General features: G+C 42.9%; 1 protein-coding gene and 1 pseudogene across 1 annotated transcript in view; both read left to right on the top strand.

Annotated features, from left to right (window-relative positions):
- The window catches only part of WNT2 (Wnt family member 2), an 86,968-nt gene extending 62,389 nt beyond the window's left edge, over positions 1-24,579 (top strand). The window contains exon 5 of the mRNA XM_083182803.1: positions 23,569-24,579. Coding sequence (XP_083038929.1) covers positions 23,569-23,795 — 227 coding nt within the window. The 3' untranslated portion in view covers positions 23,796-24,579. The remainder of the gene's footprint in view (positions 1-23,568) is intronic.
- LOC146076263 (U2 spliceosomal RNA) lies at positions 11,211-11,388 on the top strand (annotated as a pseudogene).
- Positions 24,580-27,808: the final 3,229 nt, after the last annotated feature.

Raw genomic sequence — 27,808 nt, 5'->3', positions numbered from 1 at the left:
CACTGGCACAACTCCAACCTCCGTCTCGGTCTCAGCAGGGTCACGGAAACACGCTGGACACACACTGTGTATGAACAGCGCGCCGATGCTCCAGGCAGGATCAGACGCGATGGGGTAGCCGGGGCACAGGTAGAGCTGACGTCACCAACCCCGCCCTAACACGTTTCGTATCAAACTTCGTCAGAGGGCGTGGTTGGTGACCGGCAGCTGACAGGCTAATAAGTGAACAGTGACCAATCATGATACGAGTTTGCCGGGGGCGTGTTTTTAGCTACGGCATAACCAATACACATAATGACAAAAAGCATTTAAACAATGTAGCGCGTCTAAGACATAAAATAATACATGCTACATACAATTTCATGAAAAATGTATAAATATATAAAATACATATAAAATACAAAATATGTACATATATCCAAAAGAAAAACACGAATATATTGCACATCGTTTTACATTAAAAAAGATTGTGCCAAAATACAGTACAAGGGCACAAGCCATGCTAAAAGATAGATTTCAATACAAAGCATACAAATTTGGAGCAGACAGAAGAGCAAACATATCGAAAGAGGAAAGAAAACCAAAACAGTAATACATGTTAGTATTCCTTTAGACATAGGAAATTTCATATATAACAAATACAGATAGCGTCCATGCATGTTGGAAACATCTAAGGGAGCATTTACGACAATAATCACCGATTAATGAATGGTGTGATTTCGTACCCCTCATTGAGGCCGTGCGGTGTAAGGCTGCCCAGGGTCAGGATCCAATAGGTCTCGCTTCTCAAGAGTGCGCGATCCCTGTCTCCGCCCCTCTTACCGATGGGTACCAATTCAAGACCCCTGATTTTGGTACCATCGGGATTGCTGTTATGGCAGTTTTTATAATGCCGGGGGACGCTGTGGTTTGTCACGCCATGCTTGATGTTCCTTAAGTGTTCCAACATGCGAACTTTTAATGGACGTTTGGTTTTTCCTATGTAGTTAGACCCACAAGGACATGTTAATTGATATATAACATAAGTTGAATTACAATTAATAAAATGGTCCACTTGGAAACTGGTACCATCAAGAGAAGAAAAGGAAGAACCTTTCTTGACCAATGGACAGATCTTACATCTGCCGCAAGGAAAGCAGCCTTTTAATGTGAGGAAAGAGGATGAAGCATTGGGCATTGGAGCGGGGACAACTCCTAATTGACTCTTAGAAGTCCAGGCGCTGATGGTTTTAGCCCTGGAAAAAACTATTTTAGGAGACTCGTCTAAATGGTCCCCCAATATACAGTAGGATCACATTTAACAATATGCCAGTGTTTGTTTAATATATTGGAGATCTGTCTTTCTCCTTCATTGTATTTAGTAATAAACAAACATTCATTCTTTTTGTCATCACTATTTTTGATTTTATACTGGAGGACCTCCTCCCGGTTTGAATCTCTGGCCTTCACAAGTGCCGATTCCACAATGTTTGTGGGGTAACCCCTTTCTCTAAACCTCTGGGTGTAGATAAGTGCCTGCTCATCAAAAGTTTGCAAGTCAGTGCAGTTTCTGCGCAAACGCAGAAACTGCGAGAAGGGTATATTATTCTTCCATGGCTTTGCATGACAGCTCTCATATTCGAGGTAACTGTTGCTGTCCACACTCTTAAAAAATGTGCAGGTCTTCACGTATGGTATTTGTGGGAAGTTCTCCACACTCAAAAGTAAATCGAGAAACTCAATTTTGACACTTTGAAAATTGGACGTAAATTTGAGGTTAAACTCATTAACATTAAGTTCTTTCATAAATTGGTTAAATTCATTCTCATCCCCCTTCCAAACCATAATAATATCGTCGATATAACGATAAAAAAAAATAATTTTAGATGCCCATGTACCTTTAAAGAGATCACACTCCCATTCCCCCATATACAAATTAGCGAGGCTTGGGGCGCAAATCGTCCCCATAGCCGTGCCCCACAGCTGTAAATACCACTCATCTAGAAATTCAAAATAATTGTGGGTAAGCACAAACCTAAGACAATCACACACAAAATCTGTAGCGGCCACAGAGATGGACATGTCACGAGAAAGAACAGCTCTGACTGCTGCTATTCCTCCCTCATGTGGGATAGCAGTGTAGAGAGACTGGACATCGATAGATGCCCAGTTTAGATCTTTCTCCCAAGATATATTTCTTTTATTATATTGTAGATAAGTGCCTGCTCATCAAAAGTTTGCAAGTCAGTGCAGAAACTGCGAGAAGGGTATATTATTTTTCCATGGCTTTGCATGACAGCATGTACTTTCTGCACCTTGAAAACGGGGCTTGACCCCGAAACGTCGGTCACCTTTTGCACTTGAAAATGCTTTTATAAAGACAAGTTTTTTCACCAAGACTGCGAGTGCCGCTATTTCTTTACCCGCTACTACCCCCAGTATTGGAAGGCACCACAGCAAATATACCAAGCCAGGAACTGAGTGCCGGTCCGCCATCACACCGTATATATATATATATATATATATATATATATCAAGAAGAAAAAACAGTGCGCAAATTAGTGAAGAAAGCCAATGTCCTAATCAGACAATGATACCGTCAGAGAATATCCTCTGTAATAATGTCTTTGAAATGCACTCAGGTGAATATATCCCCGGCAGCTTAAACTCTCCACCTCCAACGAGGTAATCCTGAATCCACAGGTAGATTTATCTGGAAAGAAATGATGAGAGCAAGCGCTCCATAGTGCGTGAATCAATTTAAAAGGATTTTATTGTTACACGGTAAAAACAAGTGATAGACAGCAGGGATCACGTACCAAATACAGCGGTATAAACACCGCAGTATAAATCGCATAGGGTGCTGACACCGCAGCAGTGTGTTGGAGTGGTTACACTCAGGTGTTTTTCTCACCAAACGGCAAACAGCACGTGGCGGGCGGTGATCCGATGCAGACAGCGGCAGTGGTCTGTGCTCAGAATGGGCGTGGCTTAGCGTCATCTCTGACCGAATCCCATTCTGAGCACAGACCACTGCCGCTGTCTGCATCGGATCACCGCCCGCCACGTGCTGTTTGCCGTTTGGTGAGAAAAACATCTGAGTGTAACCACTCCAACACACTGCTGCGGTGTCAGCACCCTATGCGATTTATACTGCGGTGTTTATACCGCTGTATTTGGTACGTGATCCCTGCTGTCTATCACTTGTTTTTACCGTGTAACAATAAAATCCTTTTAAATTGATTCACGCACTATGGAGCGCTTGCTCTCATCATTTCTTTCCAGAGATATATATATATATATATATATATATATATATATATATATATATATATATATATATATATATATATATATATATATATAGTGCTGTGGAGATTCGCCACCCGGGTGCCTTCAGATAAATACACACACTTCCAAACAAAAGGCTGCTTCACTCCAGGGGACTTTTGAAAAGTTTTTTAGTGCAATACAATATCCGTAATATGCAGGTTACATGCTTAGCAGATCAACGTTTCGATGCCTAGTCACGACCACATCAGTGACGTGCGGTGAGGTGAGAGATTGGTGAGGCACTGTGGCCCCATTTTTTAAATGGGATTGAGTCCCACCACCAAAGCACGATACAGCAACTCCAGCGACAGTATCCCCACAATGCCCAATTGTGAGAGCTTTGACGACTACCCCCTAAGTATGTAAAATACAGGGTATATATTATATAGAAGCAGTGATGAAATGGACTGCCTCTATATATATATATATATATATACATTGTATTTTATATTCAGATGGTGTGATAGAATGAAAGAAAATCACCCCCCCCCCCCCCCCCATATCTGTGAAAGATGGCTGCATAAGGGATTCACTAAAAACTTTCCAGATAGTGCAGCTCCCTCTGGAACCCATTCCTTCTGCCCCAACACACAGACCTCAGATCACAGCATAGCCCCATCAATCATTATATACCTATGTGTGAACGATCCTTGACATGCTGCTGAGGTTGTAGAGATAAGGGACAGGGTAGGGGCTGACCTTGTCCTGTTTAGTGCAGTCAGAATCACCACGGACAGAGAAAGACTGTGCTACTGATCAGTCTTCACGGAGCAGGACACAGCTGAAATACTTTGCTTGCATGAGCCAAGGCTGGCTCACAGAAGAGGGGGAAAGCCAGTGCACAGAGAGAGGAGGAGCAGACGGGGGGCAGAGTGGATTTTATTAGCCGGGACTCGGAGAGCTCTCCTACCTCTGAACTGCAGTGCACTGTGCTGCTGTCTCACTCCTGTCTGTCTGACCCAGTGGTGACTTCACTGTTGTGGGAGGGATTGATTGAGATTACTGGACTCCGACTTCGGCACACCGAGGCAGCACATGGTACTTAGGAGCTGTAGTATGTTTCAGAGGTGATCTCCTTAACCCGCCCCTGCCCGCAACCATGACAGCGGATACAGGCTGTCAGTGTGTGACAGCCTGATCCGCTGTCCTATCACATCTGTCACAGTGACAGGGGTGTGCCTTGTATATGGGGTGAAGGCACATCCCTGTCACTGATGCAGCTGTCTAGGTGCCGCTTCCCCATTGTTTTTCAATGAGCTTTGCAGCCTCTTTCTCTGCCCATGATTAGCCCCGCCCCCCGCTGCTGATCGTTTGCAATTGTCAGCGGGAGGCACAGCTCCCGCAGCCTCCCACCCTCACAACAGTGTCCCACCTAATATTTTATAGAAAAAAAAATACAAATAAGATATTTATTACACAGTATATGTGTTATAAATATCTTTGTATTTTTGTTCCTCAATTATGACAGGGGATGCACCTGCCTCCCCTGACTGCACGTCCCTGCACCACATGTATCCCCAATACATACAAACGGCGGCGGGGAAGAAATATAAATACTTACAAAGCCCGTATTCGCAGCGGCAGCCGGCAGCAATCACTGTCCTCTCCTCCCGAAGGTCGAGGATGACATCATCAGCGGTCGCCTCTGCACCTTCGGGAGGAGAGGACAGTAATTGCTGCCGCTGCGAATACGCAGGCTTTGTAAGTATTTATATTTCATCCCCGCTGCCGTGCGGTTGTTATTGTATGTATTGGGGATACATGTGGTCGTGACTAAGATGCCACTAGGCATCGAAACGTTGATCTGCTAAGCATGTAATTTGCATATTATGGATATTGTATTGCACTAAAAAACTTTTCAAAAGTCCCCTGGAGTGACGCAGCCTTTTGTTTGGAAGTGTACATATATATCCCAAAACAAAGTAGAAACAGGGTAGGAGAGTCAATCGCACAGGATAAATATATTGATCGATTTGATCGATTTGATAGAAAGGGTGGCCCCCTGTTTGTAAAGGTATTGTCACGTTATAGATTAGTCTCCCAGGGGTGTGCTACCACTGACACATTGGTTTATAGGCAATTTGTTAAGACAAAGAAAAAGTGTTTCTTGGTGCGGTGCACCTTATTGAATAATTACAACCAATAAAATGTAACCTACCAAATGACACCAACATTGAAATCATTTATATATATGCTAAAAGTGACACCTCACCAGGATAAGACACATGGTCCTAGCAGAGTGTCACTGCATACTGGTACCTTGAAGTCTCACAGATCTTCGCAGGAATTATAATAAAAGTATTGTGTATACAGTACACACACATTGTTACCATTAAAGTAACAGTAATTGATCTAATCCTGTGAGTGTAGCACAGAGCCTTTTGCGACGATCCCAGGCAATTACAATTCAAGATGTCACAATCACACAGCATTTTCATGGGTACGCCCATAAAACGCTGGGCGTCACCTCGCCAACTGTGATGGTTGCCATGGGTGTTCATACAGTGGCCTTGCACATGCGCAAATCCATGCATGCGCAGAGCCGCACAATCAGTCCCCAGGGACCGATTGATCCTGAATCATACCCTTAATGTGTTCATTATATACCTGTACTGTTCACCATACTTCTTTACTCTGTAAACCTCCCCCCTTGCAACAGCATGTCCCCAAGCTCCCACTCTCCATGTCTCTGCATCCCCTCCCCACATAGCAGGGTAATCATCCCCATGAGCCCCCACTCTACATGTCTCTGCTTCCCCTCCCCACATAACATGGTAATAATCCCCATGAGTCCCCACATTCCATGTCTCTGCTTCCCCTCCACACATAGCAGGGTAATCATCCCCATGAGTCTCCACTGTCCATGTCTCTGCTTCCCCTCCTCACATAGCAGGGTAATCATCCCCATGAGTCCCCACTGTCCATGTCTCCGCTTCCCCTCCACACATAGCAGGGTAATCATCCCCATGAGTCTCCACTGTCCATGTCTCTGCTTCCTCTCCACACATAGCAGGGTAATCATCCCCATGAGTCTCCACTGTCCATGTCTCCGCTTCCTCCTCCCCACATAGCAGTGTTATCAGTTCCCAGTGGAAAATCTGGGATTTTTGTTGAACTTAATGGGGCAGCAGGAGATTCCATAGTGGCCCAGGTGGGTAGACAGCCATGTTTTGTACATTTTGTACCACTATCAAAAATATGTTGTTTGTATCCTATGTGTACATCTTGAAGGTCCTGAGTTTGTAACATGAAATGTATACATAACTATACTGAAGTTAAAAATGCAGAAACATTCATTTGTTATGTTGTAGGTTTTCCAGAGTTACTAGAGCAGTGGTTCCCAAACTGTGTGCCTAGGCTCCCTGGGGTGCCTCACGACACTTGCAGGGGTGCCTTGGGTTGGTGGACCAAGATCAATTCATATTATTTATGGCCAATGTAACAGGCAAAACCAGTGCTTGTGGCTGCCAATCATAACATATGTGCACAAACAGAAGCAAAACCTGTCCCTCACCAGATAACTGTGACATAGAAATACAATGCACTTAATTTTTTTCTGAATTTCTCGATAAGAAGCATTTGTCCTAGGGGTGCCATGAAAATATTTTGATGCTCTAGGGTGCCGTGATTCAAAAAAGTTTTGGAACCACTGTACTAGAGCATGAATTATTATGGAAAGAATGTTTCTTCTGAAACTTCTATAGATCTGTCTATTTGTGGGACACAGGGTGTGTGCTGTTGTGGATAAAATGTACACTTTTATGAACTGTCAAGTTGTAGGGGCTAAGTCCTTCTGTTAAATCTTATGGTACTTGTTTCCTAGCACGGCCACAATCGCATTGATCTTGTGCCCTTAATAGTGGTATGCGATGGCCCCCGACGCGATGGACCCGATTTCCCATTGAAATGCATTGAAAAGTTAAAAAATCGCGTTGGTCGCGTCACATGCGGCTAAATAAGCATTAAATGGTCCCGACGCAATGCCCCCGATTTCCCATAGGGAACAATGTTAAATGGCTCAATTTACCCAAATGAACAGGGAACAATGTTAAATGGTCCAGAAACCCCCAAAAACACCCCTGAACAGTGAAATGGCCCCCCAAAAATAGTTAACGCCACCCCACAATCAACGTGAACCCGAAGCGTGGCGAGCGCAGCGAGCCCGCGAGGGGCGGCGGTACGCGTCCTCCGACCTTTTCATACCCCCACTATCCACGTCGGCGTGGAGTTGAGAATAGAATAGTGTGGCGAGCGCAGCGAGCCACCGAGCCCGAAGCGGGTGGCTCGCCAGGCTTCGGGTTCACGTTGATCGTGGGGTGGCGTTAACTAATTTTGGGGGGCCATTTCACTGTTCTGGGGTGTTTTTGGGGGTTTCTGGACCATTTAACATTGTTCCCTGTTCATTTGGGGAAATTGAGGCATTTAACATTGTTCCCTATGGGAAATCGGGGGCATCGCGTCGGGACCATCGCATGCGATTTTTTAGCACGCATGCGATGCGACCGATCAGATTTTTTTACCTGCGGTGCCCCAGATTAGAATCGGTGTGGCCGTGCTAGGAAACAAGTACCAATCTTTTACATTGTATTTATTTCCCATCCCACAAATCTTGGACAGACTGTAGCTGTAAAAATTGCCTGAGAATGTCACACCAAATGGTGATCCCGTTTCAGCAGTAAGATGATTGTATAAAACAGACCATGCTACTTTGCATTATGTAGTGCTTGTGTCTCTAGGCATGGCTGAAGATGAAACAATGTACCAGTTGCTCAATATATGGTTTATAGTAAAAATAAATAATTATGTTTCTTTCTGTGGTGAGGATTAGAAGTGTAGTTAAATCGACATTAAGAAAATGGTAACCAATTCTTTTTTGTTTCCTATGCAAATGAATATTCCTTGCTATTAGTATTAAAAACTTATTTTGTTTGAATGTATTTGGTCTCAGGAATTTTCCGGAGCAAGCTGGACCAACCTTGGTCCTAACTTTGTGTGAAAGATTATACCTGGATCCAACCTGAGTTGCCTGTAGTGTGACAGGTGGAACCCTATTTTTAGACCCAGGTTACCTTTCAAATTTGTTGATTGGCACACTGAGCTCCCTCATACTTAAGCTAGTCCTGTCTGATTGCACTCTGGGCCTCATTCAGAGTTGCAAGCAAAGCAAAAAAAGACCACAACTGGGCAAAACCATGTTGCACTGCAGGTGGGAGCAGAGAGATCTATGCTTGGTGAGTTATTTTGTTTCTGTGTGGGATAAATACCGGCTTCTTTTTCATGTAGCCCACACATTTTAGACAGCTTTTTATTTGCAGTGCAACTTAGATTTCAGTTTGAACACACCCCACCCAAATCGAAATCTCTCTGTATATGTTACATCAGCCCAGGTTCAGCAACATGGTTCTGCCCAGTTATGTGCTTTTTTACTTTGCTTGCAATCAGGCCCTCTGTTCCCAGCACACTCCAGATTCCGTGGAGCCTCTCTCTATCGCAGCAATCATAGCGATACCAACAGAAGCTCCTCCTGACTAGTGAGTGCACACCCTCCGCTTTTTCAGACTGAAAGTGATCATATTGATTTAAAACTTGTCTTCATGACCACTAACAGTGAGTTTTATAGCCATGTAAAGGAACAAACAAGTCTTCCATCAGAGGTGGGTACAGGCAGTACTAATGTACCATGCAAAGAGGGTGGGGCTCAGTTCCTGTCAGACACACATACAGTGAGAATTGGCAGAGGAGAAGGGACTTAGATATGAGCTGATTGATGAGCTGAAGCGCCCTGATTAATATGGCGCCTAACTGTGTACCGCTGCATGCGGTAATGGGTAGTCAACCGGGCAGAGAGCAGTGGGCAGCCTGGCTGTATTCAGAGCAGGTCTGCAGCTATTTCAAATCTCACATGCCAATCAGAGCTTGCAGTGTGGCAGCCAATCATAAGTGGCAGTGATGGCTCTGAGCCAGCAAGGGATTCGATATATCCATGGACCTGCTCTGAATACAGACGGGCTGCCCACCGCTCTTTGCCCAACTGTCACCACGCTGAAATAATTTAACTTCCCCGTGGCAACAAGCATTTAATCCCCCCTGGCAGCGAGCATTTCACTCCCTCATAGCAAAAAGCATTTCACTTCCCCATGGCAACAAGCATGTTACTCTGCCTTGATAATGAGCATTTCACTCCCCCGTGGCAATGAGCATTTCACTCCCCTGTGGCAATGAGCATTTCACTCCCACGTGGCAATGGGAATTTCACACCCCCCCCCCCCCCCCCCCCCGTGGCAGCTAGCATTTCACTCCCCTCTGGCAATGAGCATGTAATACCCCATGGTATTGAGCATGATGCCCAGTGGCACATATGTGACATAATGGTGCGTGGCACAATGTGTAATGGGCATTATGGTGTTTGTAATACTTGCACAGTGTGTGTAAGGGTCTCTACCTGGCACACTGTGTCTAAGTGGTACTACTGTATGTTGGAATGTGGTACTATTATGTGGCCACATACTACTACTATTACTACTCCTGTGTCATGTGAAATATGTTAAGGAGCACTACTACTATACTGCCATTATGTGTATGGGTCACTGCTACTGCTACTACTCTGTGACATTCTGTGTAAGGGGCATTACTACTCTGTGGCATTATGTGTAAGGGGCACTACTACTACAATGTATTATGTATAAGAGAACTACTGTAGTGTGGCGTACTGTGCAAGGGGCACTTTTGCTGTGTGCCTTGCAAGAGGCGCTGCTACTACTAGTGTGTGTTATAATGTGTCTTGTCTGTTGTTTACTTGCTTAGCCTCATATACGGTCTTTACCCAGCATTGTGCAGTGATTAACAACCCATATATCTTGAAATCTGATTCTATGCCTCTCATTCTTGAGCTTCACATAGCATACATTTTTTGCAATTTACATAAGCCTTGATGACCTCTACATGATGGTGGAGTTTTACAAAACTGAAACAATCCCAGTACTGATTTGTGTGAGTTGTCAGGACCTCAACTGTATCGGACCGCGCTGCAAGGTTTGGTACACTAAAAACTAATTTCAGACACATACAGTAAGTGGGAATGTGCTTGTAATGATCCAGAGCATATAGACATTACCATAACCTGAAAAGTGAATTTGTACAATCTGAATTACAGCTAGTAAAAACAGAAAAATTTAGAATAGCATTTTCGTATGGAACATAACCCTTATATAAATTATTAATTAATAATTTGTTATGGCAAAAAAAAAATTATAATATACATTATTTAACCTTTTTTTTTTTTAAATCAGGACCTTTGAAAAAATGTTCATCATCCTTGTATGCAAAGAAGGAACAAATTCCAAAATATATAGGGGGAAATTTACTAAGAATACGAATACAATATATCGTATTCGTATTCTTAATACGAATGAACATAACTGCATATGGCTGTTTCAGCCGTATGCAAATTTGTGTTCCAGAGGGTTATTTACAAAGCAGTCAAATACGACTGCTTTGTAAACTTCCGATGTTGTATTGATTCGTATTAGCGACCATATATATACGGCCGCTAATACAAATTTCTCTAGGCAGTTTGCACGGATCAGTCAGATCCGTGCAGGCTGCAATGTGTAAAATAATATAGAAAAATAAATAAATTTTAAAAAACGGCGTGGGGTCCCTCCACAGCCGTAACCAGCACCAGACTGAGAGCCGGGGCTGGTGATAAAAAATCAGGAAACCCGCAAATGGGGTTCCAGGGCCGGGGCTGGTTCCCAAAATATGGGGGACAAAATTAGTAGGGGTCTCCCTCATTTTAAGAACCAGCCCCAGGCCCAACCCACCAGCAGGGTAATGTCACAGCCGGAGGACACTTATTATATAAGGTCCCGCGGCCAAAACATTCACCCTACCGACCTATCGCTTCTCGGCCTTTTGGCTAAGATCAAGTGTAGTATCTGTTCTTATCAGTTGGGTCTGGACCGCCCCCCCTGGCAGAGAATAGAGAAAGGTTGGACTAAACCACCTTGCTACTGAGCTGAGGAGCTGGTATCCCTCATGTTCTGGGCGGGTGCAAAGTCTCACTGAGTATCTTCATCCTGCCGTAGGGGGGGAACACACTCTCCTACTGGTAGGGAGGGGAGAAGCATCGGGCTTAGTAGATGGGGCTCTTGTTCGGGGGTCTATAGCCTCTGAGGGAGAGTCACTCGAAAAGCCCGGTCTAGTATCCAATCCCAGGAAGACGGGAAAAGCTGGGGCCGAGTAGATTGCTCTCTGGTTCGGGGGTTCCCAATTCCCTCGGCCAGAGAGACAGCGAAAAGCCCAGCCCAGTACTCAATCCCTGGGAGAGGTGAAACGTCGGGACTGAGTAGGTGTTTTCTTCTCCTTTAGTTGGTCTATTCGGCCGCTGCGGGGGAGACTCATCGAAAAGACCGGTGGAGTATCCATTCCCATGCCGGGGGGCCGGAAAGGGCCTGCTGGTGAGGCGGAGAAACACTTGGTCGGACGCTGACTGGCTGGCTGCTTGGAGTCCGAGGCTGCACTGTGCCCCCGGGGAAACTCGGGGGTGCTGAACATGCACGGGTGATCCCAAAATCACCATGCACTAGTAAGCACTAGCACTGCGCACTTTCCCTCTAGGTATGCGCTTCACGTCCTTACCTCGTCCTTTTGGATGGGGTAGGACAATTTTTCACACCCCCACCCTGGCCTTCTGGCTAGGGTCCTTTATTATTTATTTATCTTCCCCCTCTCACGTTTGTCACTTTTCACGTTCCTTGTTTTTTGTAGTTTTGTCACGTTTTTTTGGCCTTCCATTTCCCCAATGTGCCGAAGCTCTCGCCTTTTGGGGAGAGCTTCGTGCCCCCCGAGGACGACCCCGAGCCGTAAGGCGGAGGGAAGTCTACAGAGGGTCTCTCCAAACCTTCGGGTGCGGAGGACCCACCGTCCTAACCCTTCCGGGGGTTAAGGAATGAGGGTCTCTCTAAGCTTCGGCGAAGAGGACCCACCGTTCCCTATTTTCCCCTCTTCGGCCTTATGGTTGAGAGGGGTTAGGGGAAAAACGGGGCCCTGTCTCCTAGGAGACGGACCCATTCGATCGCACGGCCTCCTTTGCACGTGTTTAGGCACAGCACTGGTGGTGGGGAGCACACCTCGGGCTCCTGAGTTTTTTCAAACTCATTCACCCTACCGACCAGTCAGCCTGGCCAGGGGCCCTGGGGAAGTGGGGACCCCCCAATAAAGTCCCCCCCCTCCAGGACTTACCTGACCAGGCTGAAGCCTGGTGCTGTCCCCAGTGACCCTGTGCGGTGGTCACCGGGCTGATTAACTGGTGTAAAAAAATTGAATAAATTATTGTTTAATACTGTGGAACTATGAGTCCCAGCAAGCCTCTCCCGCATGTGGGGACTTGGAGAACCACAAGTCCCAGCATGCGGGACATTAAAGGGCCAGCTGGCATTTGTAGTTCCACAGTATTAAAAATAGTAAAATAAACACACACACTGACACATGAAAAATAAAACTTTAATACATCCAAAGCACTTTCCTACAGATACTTACCTATCTTGAGCCCGTAGGTGAGTCCGGGGTCTGTGGCTCCAGGGTCTGGGGCTCCAGGGTCCGGGGCTCCATGGCCCAGGGTCCAGGATCCGAAGAAATCCATAGGGGTACCTGTGGAAGAAAATCCTTCTCACCAAGGTACAGTACTCCGGCGAAGATCACGTCCTCTTCTTTCCGACGTAGTCCAGTCTTCTTAAAAAAAAATATATATTCCGGCCGGTACCTGCTGACGGACTGAGGGGAGACGCTGATGTCCCCCGGCTGTGACATTACCCTGCTGGCTGGTCTGGGCCTGGGGCTGGTTCTTAAAATACAGGGGACCCCTACTCATTTTGTCCCCCGTTTTTGGGAACCGGCCCTGGAGCCTGGGGCTGGTTTTAGAAAATCAGGGAACCCCTATTTCCTGGGTTTCCTGATTTTGTTTTATTACCAGCCCCGGCTCTTTCAGCCTGGTGCTGGTTATGGCTGTGGGGGGGACCCCACACTGTTTTTTTTATTTATTTTACAATTTTTTTTACACTGAAGCCTGCACAGGTCTGACTGATCCGTGCAGGCTTCTACCAAATTAGACAGGAAAATAAAGTGTATTTTCCTGGCGTATTTGCCCGGCCATTCGCAGCCATTTTACGCCAATTAGCGGATGTATTTTCAATATGGCCGCTTAGTAAATCAGGAATCACCATTCTTTTGAATGGTGATTCCTGTCGTATTCTATCGATGGAGTATTCATTCGTATTTGTAAATACGAATGTCCCATCAATATGAATACGCCCCCAAAAAATTGTATTTTCCTATGAAAATACAATTTTTTTTCACGAATTCTTCTTAGTAAATTTCCCCCATAGTATCAGACTTGTAGTTTACTTGCAACCAGTATAAATCAATGTTTTTATAAACAAGTTTCACATCCCCTTTCCTTTTAATTATATTATGTGCATGTAACTCATTTGTTTCAGTGGTCACTAATAACATGTCTTAAGACATTGTGCTATAAAGTGTATAAGATTACTGTATTATAGAGGTTAGTGTTGTAACGCCCAATACAAATCAGAGCTTTTTATTCTGAAAATGGCCTAATATTTTCCCAGTTACTAATAGTTGAATGTTTGCAGGAGAACACTCCCAGTCCACCAAAGCATTGCTTTACCATTGTATTTTAATGCAGTATTTCTTTCCAGACAGGTCTACTTCTCATTTCCTGTGTATTCTGCTGGGCCAGTTTAAAATAATACACCCTGTGAAAAATGTATTATGAATATAGAGGCAAAAAAGAACTATGCTTACATGAGTCTCCATCCAGCTATTGCATTAATCTATGATTATCCATATGTGATTTCACGGAACTATATAATAGCAGCTTAAGTTCATGTTGCACCTCTGAAGGGTCAGATGCAACAATGATTTATTTAATGGCGGAGTTCTTACCATTAATTAAAAGAAAAGGATGATCTAAATGGATTCAGCTTGTAGCTTACCACATGTTAGTTATTCTAGAATCTAGACCATTATGCTTAGCTTTAGGAAAGTAGAATTATGAGCCTTCCACACTGGACTAAAATGACAACTTTTGACCTTTTCCTGAATATTGACTTAAATAATGATTTTAGATTTGTCCAGAAATGCATTTGCGATTTTTCAGGCTACAGAATTGATAACCATAGCAAGTGAAGCCGTCACCTAGAAAAGAAGACATGCCCTCCAGTGTGATCACAAACTCATTGGCAACGGCATACACATACGTAAGCAATACAGAGGAATATTGATTTGTTAGGGTAACCCCATATCTGCCAGACTCTCAGTAGAGACGCAGGAGCCATTTGATCTATGTTACCGTTCGCTGCTAACGATTTATACATGCCCAAAAAAATGGCAAAGACGGTAATACTGGTCACTTCCATCATTCTTCAGTGAAATCCTCACTGCGAGCAGAATTGCAAGGGCAACTTTACACATTCGCAGTCCATTCGCAGCATAGGCACAGTCTGCTGATAATTACTCAGTCGCATAAAAAATCAATGGCGCACAACTCTGAATCAGTGAAAGTGGGTAACAGAAAATAAATATGAAACTTAGACTGCAAAACACAGACAGCATTGCGCAAAAAGTGTCTTTACCATCACAAATGCTGCCCATGGGTGGTGTGCAGAGCCATAACTAAGGGAGTGATGGCACTGGGCATTGGAGGTGGTTCAGTTGCAGCCCTACACTCCCTGCCTTTGTCTTGCAGGTTGCCTGGAAATGCCAGCATCACTGTTGCGGTGTCACCACCCCACATCATCCTTTGTACGCTCTAGACAAGCATAATGTAGCTTGTACAGTCTCCCCTACCCTTCAGAACATCCTGATAAAACTCGAGGCAGTAGTGTTCTTTCAGCAGGTTAATGGCCCCACATCCTCGGCATAACATCTTATGCTCCATGAGTGAGGCCATCACAGGGCAATGTAAAAACCTGGTAATGGGCACCAACTCTCTCATTTCCTAAAGATATGAGTAGCTGTAGGCTGGGTGTAGAAAATGTGAGATACAGGGATAAATGTATAAATTATAAAAACTGTATAACTATTGTCAGAGCTGTGATTACGTGTGTGTGTGTGTGTGAGTGGTGCTGTTGCACACAGCGCAGTGCTGTGGGGTTGTCATCGTCCACCACAAATTTCATTGGATGCTCTGTGCATTTACCCTGCAGTCTGTCTAGTCATTTGGAGCATCAAAAAGTGCTTTACTTCCCAGTACTGGTGGCCCCACCTCTGCATGATGAAATGTGCTCAGTTGGCAGTGCCAGTAAAGATTCTGAAGCAGGCATTCCTTCTCTGAGTACTTTTCCATGCAGATGATTGCTGGTCTTCCACCAGTCATAATCTGGGGAAAGATTGGAGAGACCTGTATGGTGCTTTGAAAGCCATCCTGGGCACAATTGGGGTTATTCAGACCTGATCACATGGCTGCAAATTCACAGGTTGGACCATAATCAAACAACTGCGCATGTATCCGTATCGTAGTATGCAAGCGAGAGACCATCCTGCAAGAAAATCTTTCTACTTTACTTTTACCACAGGCCATATGCAAGTTGATTGACATGAAGCAGGCGTATGGGGGTGGTAACCATCCATTTTCTTGGAGTGTTAGGAAAAATACAGGCGTTCACAAGTATTTGTAGGGAAGTCGTGTGATGTCAGCTCTGGCCCGATCAGCGCGTTTCTATTGCATTTGCCAAGTAAGTCCACACACAGACTGCACACACTGGAAAACATCATTAGATGGTAAGTGAGCGAATGAATAAGCAGCTATACGCCGATCTGCATCATTTTCGAAAGCCTTGCACAGGGCAGGAATTCACTCCGGCTGGGCGGAGATCACCTGATTGCAGGGCTCTTCAAAATAGAAGTCATCCAATTAGGTCTGAATAATCCCCAATAGTGAGTGACCTGGTGAAAAAATATGTTATTCCATTATATCTATGGGAATACAGGTTGGGTACCCCTTAGCCAAATATCCGTTATCCAAATTATTCCGAAAACCATAGTCTCCAACTGGGGACATCTGTAACTGGCACTACTGGTAAAATAATATGTGACTGGCACTACTGGGGAAATATAAACAGGAGATGACCAGCGCTCAGGCTTTAAATTGCTGTCAGCAGCTAGCTGATGGGGTGATGTAAGATGGTGTGACCAGTGGAGACTGGGTGTATTTTGTAACATGGACAATGTGACAAAAATGTTATAAGATAAAGGTGTTTATTACACTACATAACATGGGTGTATTAATGACATACAAGCATGTGGGGTATAAACAGAGGGGAAGGGGGCCCTCTTGGAGGGATGCAGGAGGGCTGGTGGTGGCTGAAATAGCCTAAGTCCAAAAGTCACGGAGGGGGGCTGGAATCAGAACACACACTGCTTGACCTCCTGCGGTGAACGCAGTCCGTGTGCTCTGAGGAGAATGTTGCTGTGGGGATAACAGTGAACAGTTCTCAGCTCTGCTGTTGCTGGATGGTAGAGTATTTCCACAAAGGGTCAGGATAAGTGTCCAGGTGTCGCTCAGAATAAGAGCGTCCTCTTTGAGTTTCCCAGCGGTGCACCTAACACTTACCTGATACCCGCTGATGTCCTCAGTCCTTCCGTCCCACGTTGCGTTGCTGGTGCTGAACTGTATCCTGCTGGTGTCTGCACAGCCGTGTAGATACCGCGTCGCTTCAACAGAGACCGAAGCACTTCCGGGTCCCGCTGGCTTGCGTTCGCCGGGTGCTTGGAGTCCCTGGAGTAACACGGGCTGCACTCCCGGTGGGGAGGAGACTTCTGGAGACTGCTTGGTGTAATACGGTGCTGTCCAACGCGTTTCAACCCCGCTGGGGTCTTTTTCAAGGATGCCTGTTCTGTACTGATGTGTTGCCCTATAAAGGGTGTCCACGGGGCACGCCCCTTGGAGGAGGGCGTCCAATGGTCCGAGTAGCTGTCCATCAGAGGATGGGACCCGATTGTTGATATTGATAGGCGAAAAGGTGAATGTCCATGGTGTGCAGAGATCCTGTTGGTCTATTTTGCACTGAGTTAGAATTGCTGAGTGATTTGGTGGCTCCATGTATTCATTCCAGGTGGGGAGTGGTTGACATGGGTTGTGTCGACCGTATATAAAATGGATAGATGATCTATATTATTGGGCAGTATGTAGAAGCAGGTTAATAGCTGATGATGGTCATGATGATGGTCATGGGGGATGACATGGGTTGTGTCGACTGATGACATGGGTTGTGTCGACCGTAAGTATTATAGATAGTCTGAAATGTCGGGCGGTCAGAAGAGGTAGGATAATAACTGGTGATGGTCATGGTGGATGATAAATGTCCGGTAGGGCAACGTGTGTTATCTCCCCTGACTCTATCTAGGGTACATGAAGGTAATCTGTCAGTATAGGTGGGGTACGGGTCCTACTGACTCCTAGTGTCTGTACTAGGTTATTATGGGGGTAGACACTAATTGTGTCGATTATTTGGGTACATACGTAGAGGTTAATAGGATTGATAGTGGATCAAGTTGTTATTTAGATATTACCCCCAGGTTGAAATCTACTACTGGGAAAATGATATGTGACTAGCACTACTGGGGACATGATATTTAACTGGCACTACTGGGGAAATGATATGTAACTGGCACTAATGGGGAAATGATATGTAACTGGCACTAATGGGGAAATGATATGTAACTGGCACTAATGGGGAAATGATATGTAACTGGCACTAAATATGTGCAAGAAAATGATTGCTTGGCATTGAAATTCAGTGCCTGAGATAATACACAAACCTCATTCCATTTTCAAAACCTTGTTTCATGCACAAAATATAATATATTTGTGTGTATTTCATGCGTTTTGATGTGCGTATACAACATAAATGCAAGATACCTCATTCAAATATAAAAATATTCTAAAATACAGAATAATCCACTATACAAAATGCTTCTGGTCTGGCATTTTGGATAAGGGATACTGTACCAATATTCTCCACTGTACTGGTGTAAAATTAAAGCCCTATTTAATAAAAATAAAATACAATACCTAGAAAAGCATTTGTGAGTCTGTAAAAATGCGTTTTAACACTACAGAGGCTGTGGCAGGGATAATTTTTGTTTTTATGACACTCTGGTGATCTTTTATTATTATTGTTATATTATTTTAAAATGATGGGAACTATTTTGTACCTCCACACAATTGCTTTTATTGAGATTTTGCATAGTATTCTATAGATTGTAAGCTTGCAGCAGGGACCTCCAACCTCTGTCTGTCTCTTTTACCTAGTTTGTTCTTTCAGTGTCAACATTTGTAAAGCGCAACGGAATCTGCTGCACTATATAGGAAACTGTAAATAAATAAATAGTATTAAAAACAATACAAAGAAATACAAAAAAGTATGGTTAATACTGGAGCAGTAGAGGTCTTTCAAGTATGGTCTATACATTCTTTAGCCAAACTGAATATATTAATAATGTATTGATTATTGAATTGGTCTAACATATCCTCATTGATTATGCCCAATATGCAGACCATAGAGGTAAACACTGCACAAGTATCCTGGTGGAAGACTCCACTCCAAATACTCATTTCCAAAAAGAGAAAACTAGAGGTTAGACCCATAATGCCAGAATGTACCCTCGTCAGCTTCGCACTTACATGGGTGAGAAACGTCACTACTGCTGAATCCACACAGACATTTTGGAGTAATAAAGGATAGTATTTGCTGACAGTGCATTCCTATTACACAAAGAATAGAGGCACTGGAAATAACAGGGCACTCCAAAGCCAATTGTCAATTGTCTTCCTGTAAATTTTCCATTTGGAGGAGCTAAGACCCATTAGCTCCTCCAAATGGTATGCTTGTCACAGAAATGTATCCTGACTTGGACAGTGTCCTGTGAGACAGCATTTTGTGTCTTCTTGAAATTGTGCTTTTGGATCTCCCGATGTTTGTGCACATACTCTGCTACACAAGTTATGCTTTCTTGTTGTATCTTCTGTTCCCTATTACGTTTATTCAGATATCTGCCAATTATTGTATATTGTGAGCAACATTTATTCAGTCAATAACAATTTGGACAAAAGAAGCACTGCCATCAATCTGCTCATTTTCTAGATGTAGAGGGCAAATACTGAGATAATATGAGCTACTAAAACACAAAGCAGGTCTGGGAATGTAGTTTGTAGAAAACGCAGATAGTGTATGGTTAATTGGCAATAGCGTAGACCAAGGGTTCTCAAACTATTTGCTCTGGCACCCTGTTAGACAATAAGTATTATTACAGGACCCCAGCAAGTTACCACAGAATGGCCGCAACATGTGTGGTCAGTAAAGTGATTTGACCGCTTTTGTGACAGGGAGGCAGTGGGTAAAGAGGGAATGGAAAAGGGGGATAGAAGAGGGAAGCAGAGGGTGTTTACTTGATGAGTTATCCCCTGTCCCCCCTCAACAAACACATTAGTCTGATGGTCAGAAACATGGATGCGTGACCACATGCTGAGGTGGTAGGGAGCCACTTTGGGGTCAGGACCCACAGTTTGAGAACCGCTGGCGTAGACTATTAAGAAGAAATAGATTTTGAGGCAGATGTAAAAAGATTTAAAGGTTCGGCAAATTGGCAGTGAGAGAGTTATTGTTGTATTGCCTTACAGATGGTTTTACGATTAGTGTTAAGTGGTGCAGTAAATGTGTGTGTTAGCACTATAAGATATTTTTAAGCAATATGCCTATAACGTTAACGATATTACAGAGCATATTGTCTAGTGTGTATGGACATTTGTTACTTGTTGCCTGAACAGTTACATTTTGTCTATATCGTCATCAACTGCATGTTCAGTGGGGGCCAGGTAACTAGGTAGTGCGAACACTCTGAACAATATTAGTTACCGATACGTCACCTGCTACTCATGCAAGTCACTGGTGACATAGGCAAAATTAACCTGCATGTACATCTGACTGAGGGTATGCTCAATAACGCTAGTGTGTATGCTCAATAATGATATCCCCCAGAAGGTTCCTAAAGTCCCAAACACACTGGGCGACTGAGCTACAAGCTGCTTTCAGCTCGATATCTGCCTAGTGTGTACGGGGCAGTGATGAGCAGTGAGCGCTGAGGCATGCTACTGCATCATTGTTGGCCCAGATGCTCATCTGCTTGTATTACCAGCAGATGACCGCTGGAGTGGACGGCTTTCCATAGCATTCTGCTATGAGGATAAAGCTGATGAGGTTTAGACCCAAGTTGTGTATCTTTGCTATACTGTAACACTGGTGGCTGCATATGATACATGCTGTTATAGATCAATGCATATTTTGTATATGCAGTAACAGGTTTATACCTCCAGCCATCAAATAGGATTCAATGTAGGAATTGCATTTAAGAGCATAGTTAAAACAGACGTCTTTATTACATATATTTGCAAATAGCTATTTCAGAAGTTAAAAGTTGCTCCAGTCAATCTCATGGTTCCACACACTAATCAATAAATGTATTTATTCAAAGTAAAACTTTCCAGCAGGCTAGTCCAGACAGGTTATATGGCCCCAGGGAGGAGCCTACATAACATCATGCAGTCCTTCCTCATTTTCACCTATTTACTGGTTATAAGTCGATAAACATTACTATTTGGGTGTTTACATTTAATTGTGCGCAATTCCTTTTTGACTTATGCATACAGGCAATAGGTCAATTGGTCATAAGTACAAAATAAATATGGGCTTCGAAAATTATAAAGGTAATTTTATTATATGAGCAGTGAAAGTAAAGCTGTGGAACAGTTACTTGTTTCTCATTAAATCCGCAAATACCTTTAGTCAGAGGTAATAATGCATCAAGACAGCGAACCATGAAAACATCTCTTTTTCTCACATTTTAAAAATTTTAAAATTCTTCCTATATTAATGACACGTAGTTTATTAACTCAGTAGAATCCCCAGATAGATTTAAAATGTCACCTTTTCAAACACCTTTCATAAACTGCTATAATATTTTTCAAATTGAAAGCGCTTAACACTTGTGCAATTTTTCCAGTATAAATCATTTAGCAATATTCATAAGGTGTTGAATTTAAAGCAAATGTAATGATGTGAATGAAGAACATTTAAGGGACACAGACCTCATCCACTGCGTTCAGTGTTGCCAACTTTTTCGTAGCCCTCCACAGAGTTTAAGATGAAATCTACCATCATTTTACCGTTTTGGAATGATGAGTCATTTTACGACCAAGTCTGTTTATAGTAATTGATGTCTAGCAGATTGCTTCACCACAGAATGTCCTTCTACAGCAAGGGTAGAAGATAGAAGAGTTGTGCGTCAGGCAATGATTAATGTGTCAACAGTTATTGCTTAGCTATTAGAGGCTTTAAAGGATATTTCTCTCTCTCTATCTCTCTCTTTCTCTCTCTCTCTCTGTCTCTCTCTCTCTCTCTCTCTGTCTCTCTCTCTCTCAGTAATACAGTATACTGCATTTACACCAATCAGCCATAAAATAAAACCACCTGTCTTATGTTGTGTAGCTCACCCTCTTGCTGCCAAACATATAGGAGGAAACGAATAATGTTGTACCTATGGGTGACCTGACCCCTACATTCACCCCTGCCTGTGTATTTGTTTAGTGATGTTAGAGAATACAGAATTTCTTCAATATATAAAATATAGAAACGGGTGGCTTTATTAGAAACAAATGGGATGAAAAATACAGATCCCTGTTAGGACGCTGATACCACTTATGTAATGTAATTTCTTCTGGGAAGAACCTACCCCCGACCCCCAGGTAATCTTATGTAGTGCACCCAACACAGCTCCATCAATTGGTACCTTTTGGTGGGTGGAATATTCAACCCATGGGCGTTATTACCAAAATGTCTGCTCCAACTGTACACTACTGCATGCTTATTGTGAACTCTAAGATTCATTTTTTATTAATGTATAATGTAATGTTTTGTACCATGTGCTATGTTTTTTTTATGCACTTAAAGCGCCTTCATTCCTTTTGGAGAAAGAGCTTTATATAAATAAAATATTATTTTTATAATTAATACATATATAAAATTTGCAACAACAAAAAATAAAGTAGTCCAAACAATTATGTAATAGTCTATTCAATGTTTTTTTCTTTCTAAAAAAGGAACCAGTACTTACTAAACTCCCCTCTGGTTTACTGATATTTTAATAGACAGGTAAGTGTCTCTCTAGCCTTTAAGGTAGCTGAAGTGGATAAGGGAAATTTACTAAGATGGGCAAACGGGATCTGCTGTATACAACCTGAAAATACCAATGGAGTATACAACAAATTTACTAATCTACGTATTCTCCTCATACGTATTTTCTGGTGTCGCAGCCAATCATATCCATTAATATTTGGCGGCCATATTTACAGCCGCCAAATACGTACAAAGTGCAGTATTGTATGGATAAGTCAGATCCATGCAATGCTGCCCAGTGTAAATAAATACAAATAAATGAATCAATGGCAATAACCAGCACGGGCTCATTGAACTAGTCCTGGTTATAGAAATTTAGGGGGACAAAAAAGCGGGGTACCCCGGGATTTCTAAAACCTGCACCAGGCTTATGGGCCGGTCCTGGTTCCCAAAATACAGGGGAAAAAATGAATAGGAGTCCCCCGTATTTTGACAAACGGCACCGGGTCTAAACTGCCAGCAGGGTAATGCCACAGCCAGGGAGACTTTTTATACAAGCTCCCCCAGCCAAAGCATTCATCCCCGTGGCTGGTCAGCCCAGGCTGGGGGAGTGGGGACACCCCCTCCAGGATATCCCTAGCCTGGGCTGAAGCCTGGGGCTGTCCCTGGTGCCCCAGGGCAGTGGGCACCAGGCTGATATTTTTGTGTAAAATAAGATTATTAAGTGATTGGATTTTGATGTGGAACTACAAGTCCCAGCAAACACAGTAGATACCTTGATAAATGGTTACGGTTCCAGTTAAGGAATTGGAACTTTCCAGGAATGTTAAGTGTGATAGTCCCTATTCCAACAACAAAGGTTTTCTTGTTCAATTTGTTGTTTTTGAGAAATAGAAAACATTTATAAATTATTATAATGGCAATAAATGTTGTAAGAATATATGAAAGCTATGTAAAATGCATCTAGCAATAATATGATTTATATTTGACATTATGTCCTTGTATATATGCTGACTATAGACCATCACGGCAGAGTAACATCTATTCTTCATTTTGTTTTCAGGTTCATTTGGAACAGCAGGTAGAACCTGCAGTCAGTCATCACGTGGCATGGACAGCTGTGAGGTGATGTGTTGTGGAAGAGGATATGACACTGCTCGCATTAGCAAAATGGTACAATGCGAATGTAAATTTCATTGGTGTTGCGCAGTCCAATGCAAAGACTGTCTCGAATCAATTGATGTGCACACATGTAAAGTAGAAAAAGATGTGGGCAAAGAGAAAACATAGGGTCAATTGTGGACATTGTCTTTAGAAAAGGAAGAGTTGTACCAAGTAACACAAAAATAATCCTCAAACAAATCAACATGGTTTGGAAACGTTTGTTGTTTCATTAAATACTGTTAAATTATATTAAGTTATATTGTAAATTAATTCTTCTAGTGGCAACAATCATATGGAGATATATATATATATATATATATATATATTTGTGGTGTTATAAACTATAAAATGTATAATTTACAGTAAATGAAAGTACTCTATAAGGAATTTAATTTTGTGTGGTATGCTTTTGTGGACCATGTCTGGTGGAGAACAGCGTAGTAAATAGCATCCTTTAGCATACACTTTATATTTTGCTTCCAAAGATTTTATTCACACTACCTGATATATCAAAATGTAAATCATATTTTAAAAAATCACTAGTTATCTGCCCCTTTTCTAATACCTTACATTTGCTTACTTTTGGAGATAAAATAAGGGATGCACAAGCAGCACCATCACACACATACAGACACAGAAGAGGCATGCAAAGGTAGAGAGAAATGGACACGCTCATAAAAAGTGGAGTTACAGAGTGACGTGTAGACATTCTAAATTGGAGACAGTTGGTAATGATTGATAGGGGTACAGAGAGCCACACTAAAGGTGGCCATAAACACGCAGATTTATCTGCAGATCTGTCTGGTTGGAACAAACACATGGTTATGGATGAGAGCAAATGACAGTTGACCATTTGCTTGGAAATGCTGGAAAACTGACAAACTGTCACTCATCCATAACCATGTTTTTGTTCCAAACAGCCAGATCTGAAGATAAATCTTAGGTACTTTCCAGAACAAATAAGAAAGTGCAGGCGCTTGACTTGTATGCTCCGTGATGTGATTTTTTCTCACGTGAAAAATAGATAAAGAAGAAAAAATGTGTATCAGTGACACAATCTCTATAATTTATAAACTTCTTGGGGTACCCTGCACCCAGGGAAGAAACTCGTACCGAAACTCACTCTGAAGTGAAGTGGGACAGGTGTGTAGCGGTTTCTTTATAGGTTCACCACAGTGATGGATAAAAGATATGTACCAAAATTGGAAGTCAATAGGCTCAAATGCATACCATACTCACTGAAATTTCAGGAGTTTCCAAACATATAAAGGTATCTTTACACTCAAATGCCAGAATAATCGTCAGGCAATCAAAGTCGCAGGAAAGAAAAAAGGTACTGCGTACCGTACTCACTGGGGATGTATGCAAGATACACCTATCAAGGTATCTTTGTGGGGTCAGTCAGGTTAGCACTCCTCTTCCAATCAACTCCCCCAGGCAGATGGTATGCCAAAAAAACACAGAGGGGATGACCGGTCTTAGTTCAAGGATTTATTGCTGTACAGTGGCCCAATGGCCTAAAGCCACAAAATACAGAAAACAAGAATAAAATACAATAAAAACAGAAACTCACTTATCTTCCAACATGTTTCGACGGTCCCAGCCGCCTTTCTCAAGGATAGATAGTGAGTGAATCAGACAGGGTATATATAGCAGTATGGAGTAACTATTTCCGGTTCAGTGTCATTATCTCCAACAGGGCTTATAGCTTAAAGTAAGCCAACAGATAAATAGATCAGTCTGTAGCTTGATAGGCGGATAAGCACAGAATTTACTGGCCATAAGAATTGAGGATTACTCAGCCTGTTATGCCCAAATGTAGCTCCGGCGTCCGAGTAACTTACTTCCGGGACGTGACACGCACGTCCGGGCCATGGAACGCATATCCGGAAGTCAGGTGTTCGTTAATGACGCGCATCAGGCTCGCTGTAGATGAAGCTCATGTGCCTGTACTAGCTACTTCCGGGACGTGGAACGCACGCCCGGAAGTTCGATAGCCGCTCAGTGACCCGCATATGCGTGTCGCTGTATTACAATGTGGTCTACATCCCCTGGTCATATATAAAATAGATGTCAGGTGACATATATATAAGGGGGCTTGTGTAGTACCAATTCTGTATCAAAGAATTCTTAATGGGTAGTGTTAAGTGGTGCCGCTGAATATGTACGTAACATTAAGAAAGGTTTCAAAGAACATCCATTTTCCTTGCATTTTTTAGAAGTGCATAATAGCTCAGTCAAGTCTATCACTGGATTTTGGGGACTTGAGGCAGTCAAATGCAATTGGCGGCATAACAATAGGGACATCAGACTTGCCCAAACAGAGATGCGATGGATATTTAATCTGTCCACTCTGACCCCGCATGGTCTTAATCACGAATTTGAGTTAAAATGGTTTTTATGAGAATATACTGTTTTAAAGATTACTTGGTTTTATATATTTATTTGTACACCTAATTTGCTGCTAAAGATTGCTGCTATTGTTTTTAACCCCCATTTTGCTGCTAAATATCATTGTTTTGTATATACATCATACAATGGATGGATTCATCCAGTCATATTGCTGCTTATCAATAATAACTGCTGCTTGTTTAATATAAATAGCTGCTATTTTGTGGGTTTGGTGTTTCAAATGTAAATATAATTATATATGTTTTTTAAACAAACTTTTGTAAATGGAGGAACTATGGAACCATTCAGTGCTGCAAAACAGGGAGGATATATTTTGTGGGTGCACGCATACCGATATTCAGCGGCACCACTTAACACTACCCATTAAGAATTCTTTGATACAGAATCGGTACTACACAAGCCCCCTTATATATATGTCACCTGACATCTATTTTATATATGACCAGGGGATGTAGACCACATTGTAATACAGCGACACGCATATGCGGGTCACTGAGCGGCTATCGAACTTCCGGGCGTGCGTTCCACGTCCCGGAAGTAGCTAGTACAGGCACATGAGCTTCATCTACAGCGAGCCTGATGCGCGTCATTAACGAACACCTGACTTCCGGATATGCGTTCCATGGCCCGGACGTGCGTGTCACGTCCCGGAAGTAAGTTACTCGGACGCCGGAGCTACATTTGGGCATAACAGGCTGAGTAATCCTCAATTCTTATGGCCAGTAAATTCTGTGCTTATCCGCCTATCAAGCTACAGACTGATCTATTTATCTGTTGGCTTACTTTAAGCTATAAGCCCTGTTGGAGATAATGACACTGAACCGGAAATAGTTACTCCATACTGCTATATATACCCTGTCTGATTCACTCACTATCTATCCTTGAGAAAGGCGGCTGGGACCGTCGAAACATGTTGGAAGATAAGTGAGTTTCTGTTTTTATTGTATTTTATTCTTGTTTTCTGTATTTTGTGGCTTTAGGCCATTGGGCCACTGTACAGCAATAAATCCTTGAACTAAGACCGGTCATCCCCTCTGTGTTTTTTTGGCATACCATCTGCCTGGGGGAGTTGATTGGAAGAGGAGTGCTAACCTGACTGACCCCACAAAGATACCTTGATAGGTGTATCTTGCATACATCCCCAGTGAGTACGGTACGCAGTACCTTTTTTCTTTCCTGCGACTTTGATTGCCTGACGATTATTCTGGCATTTGAGTGTAAAGATACCTTTATATGTTTGGAAACTCCTGAAATTTCAGTGAGTATGGTATGCATTTGAGCCTATTGACTTCCAATTTTGGTACATATCTTTTATCCATCACTGTGGTGAACCTATAAAGAAACCGCTACACACCTGTCCCACTCCACTTCAGAGTGAGTTTCGGTACGAGTTTCTTCCCTGGGTGCAGGGTACCCCAAGAAGTTTATAAATTATAGAGATTGTGTCACTGATACACATTTTTTCTTCTTTATCTATTTTTCACGTGAGAAAAAATCACATCACGGAGCATACAAGTCAAGCGCCTGCACTTTCTTATTTGTTCTGGAGAGTTGGCGAGTGAGGATTACTGGGTGGTCCTCCATTTGAAAGTGAGGCTGCAAGGATCGGTTGCGCCTTGGGACTTTTCTATTTTTCTGTTTTTGTAAATCTTAGGTACTTGTTTCCTAGCACGACGCTCAAGATTTTCATCTTATGCGATCGCATCGCATGCCATATAGGAGCATAC

Source organism: Crinia signifera, chromosome 4 (genome assembly GCF_055691185.1).
Source record: "Crinia signifera chromosome 4, ASM5569118v1, whole genome shotgun sequence".
Classification (NCBI taxonomy): domain Eukaryota; kingdom Metazoa; phylum Chordata; class Amphibia; order Anura; family Myobatrachidae; genus Crinia; species Crinia signifera.
The sequence above is the reverse complement of the archived record's forward strand: the minus strand, read 5'-3'. Positions and strand labels throughout refer to the sequence as shown.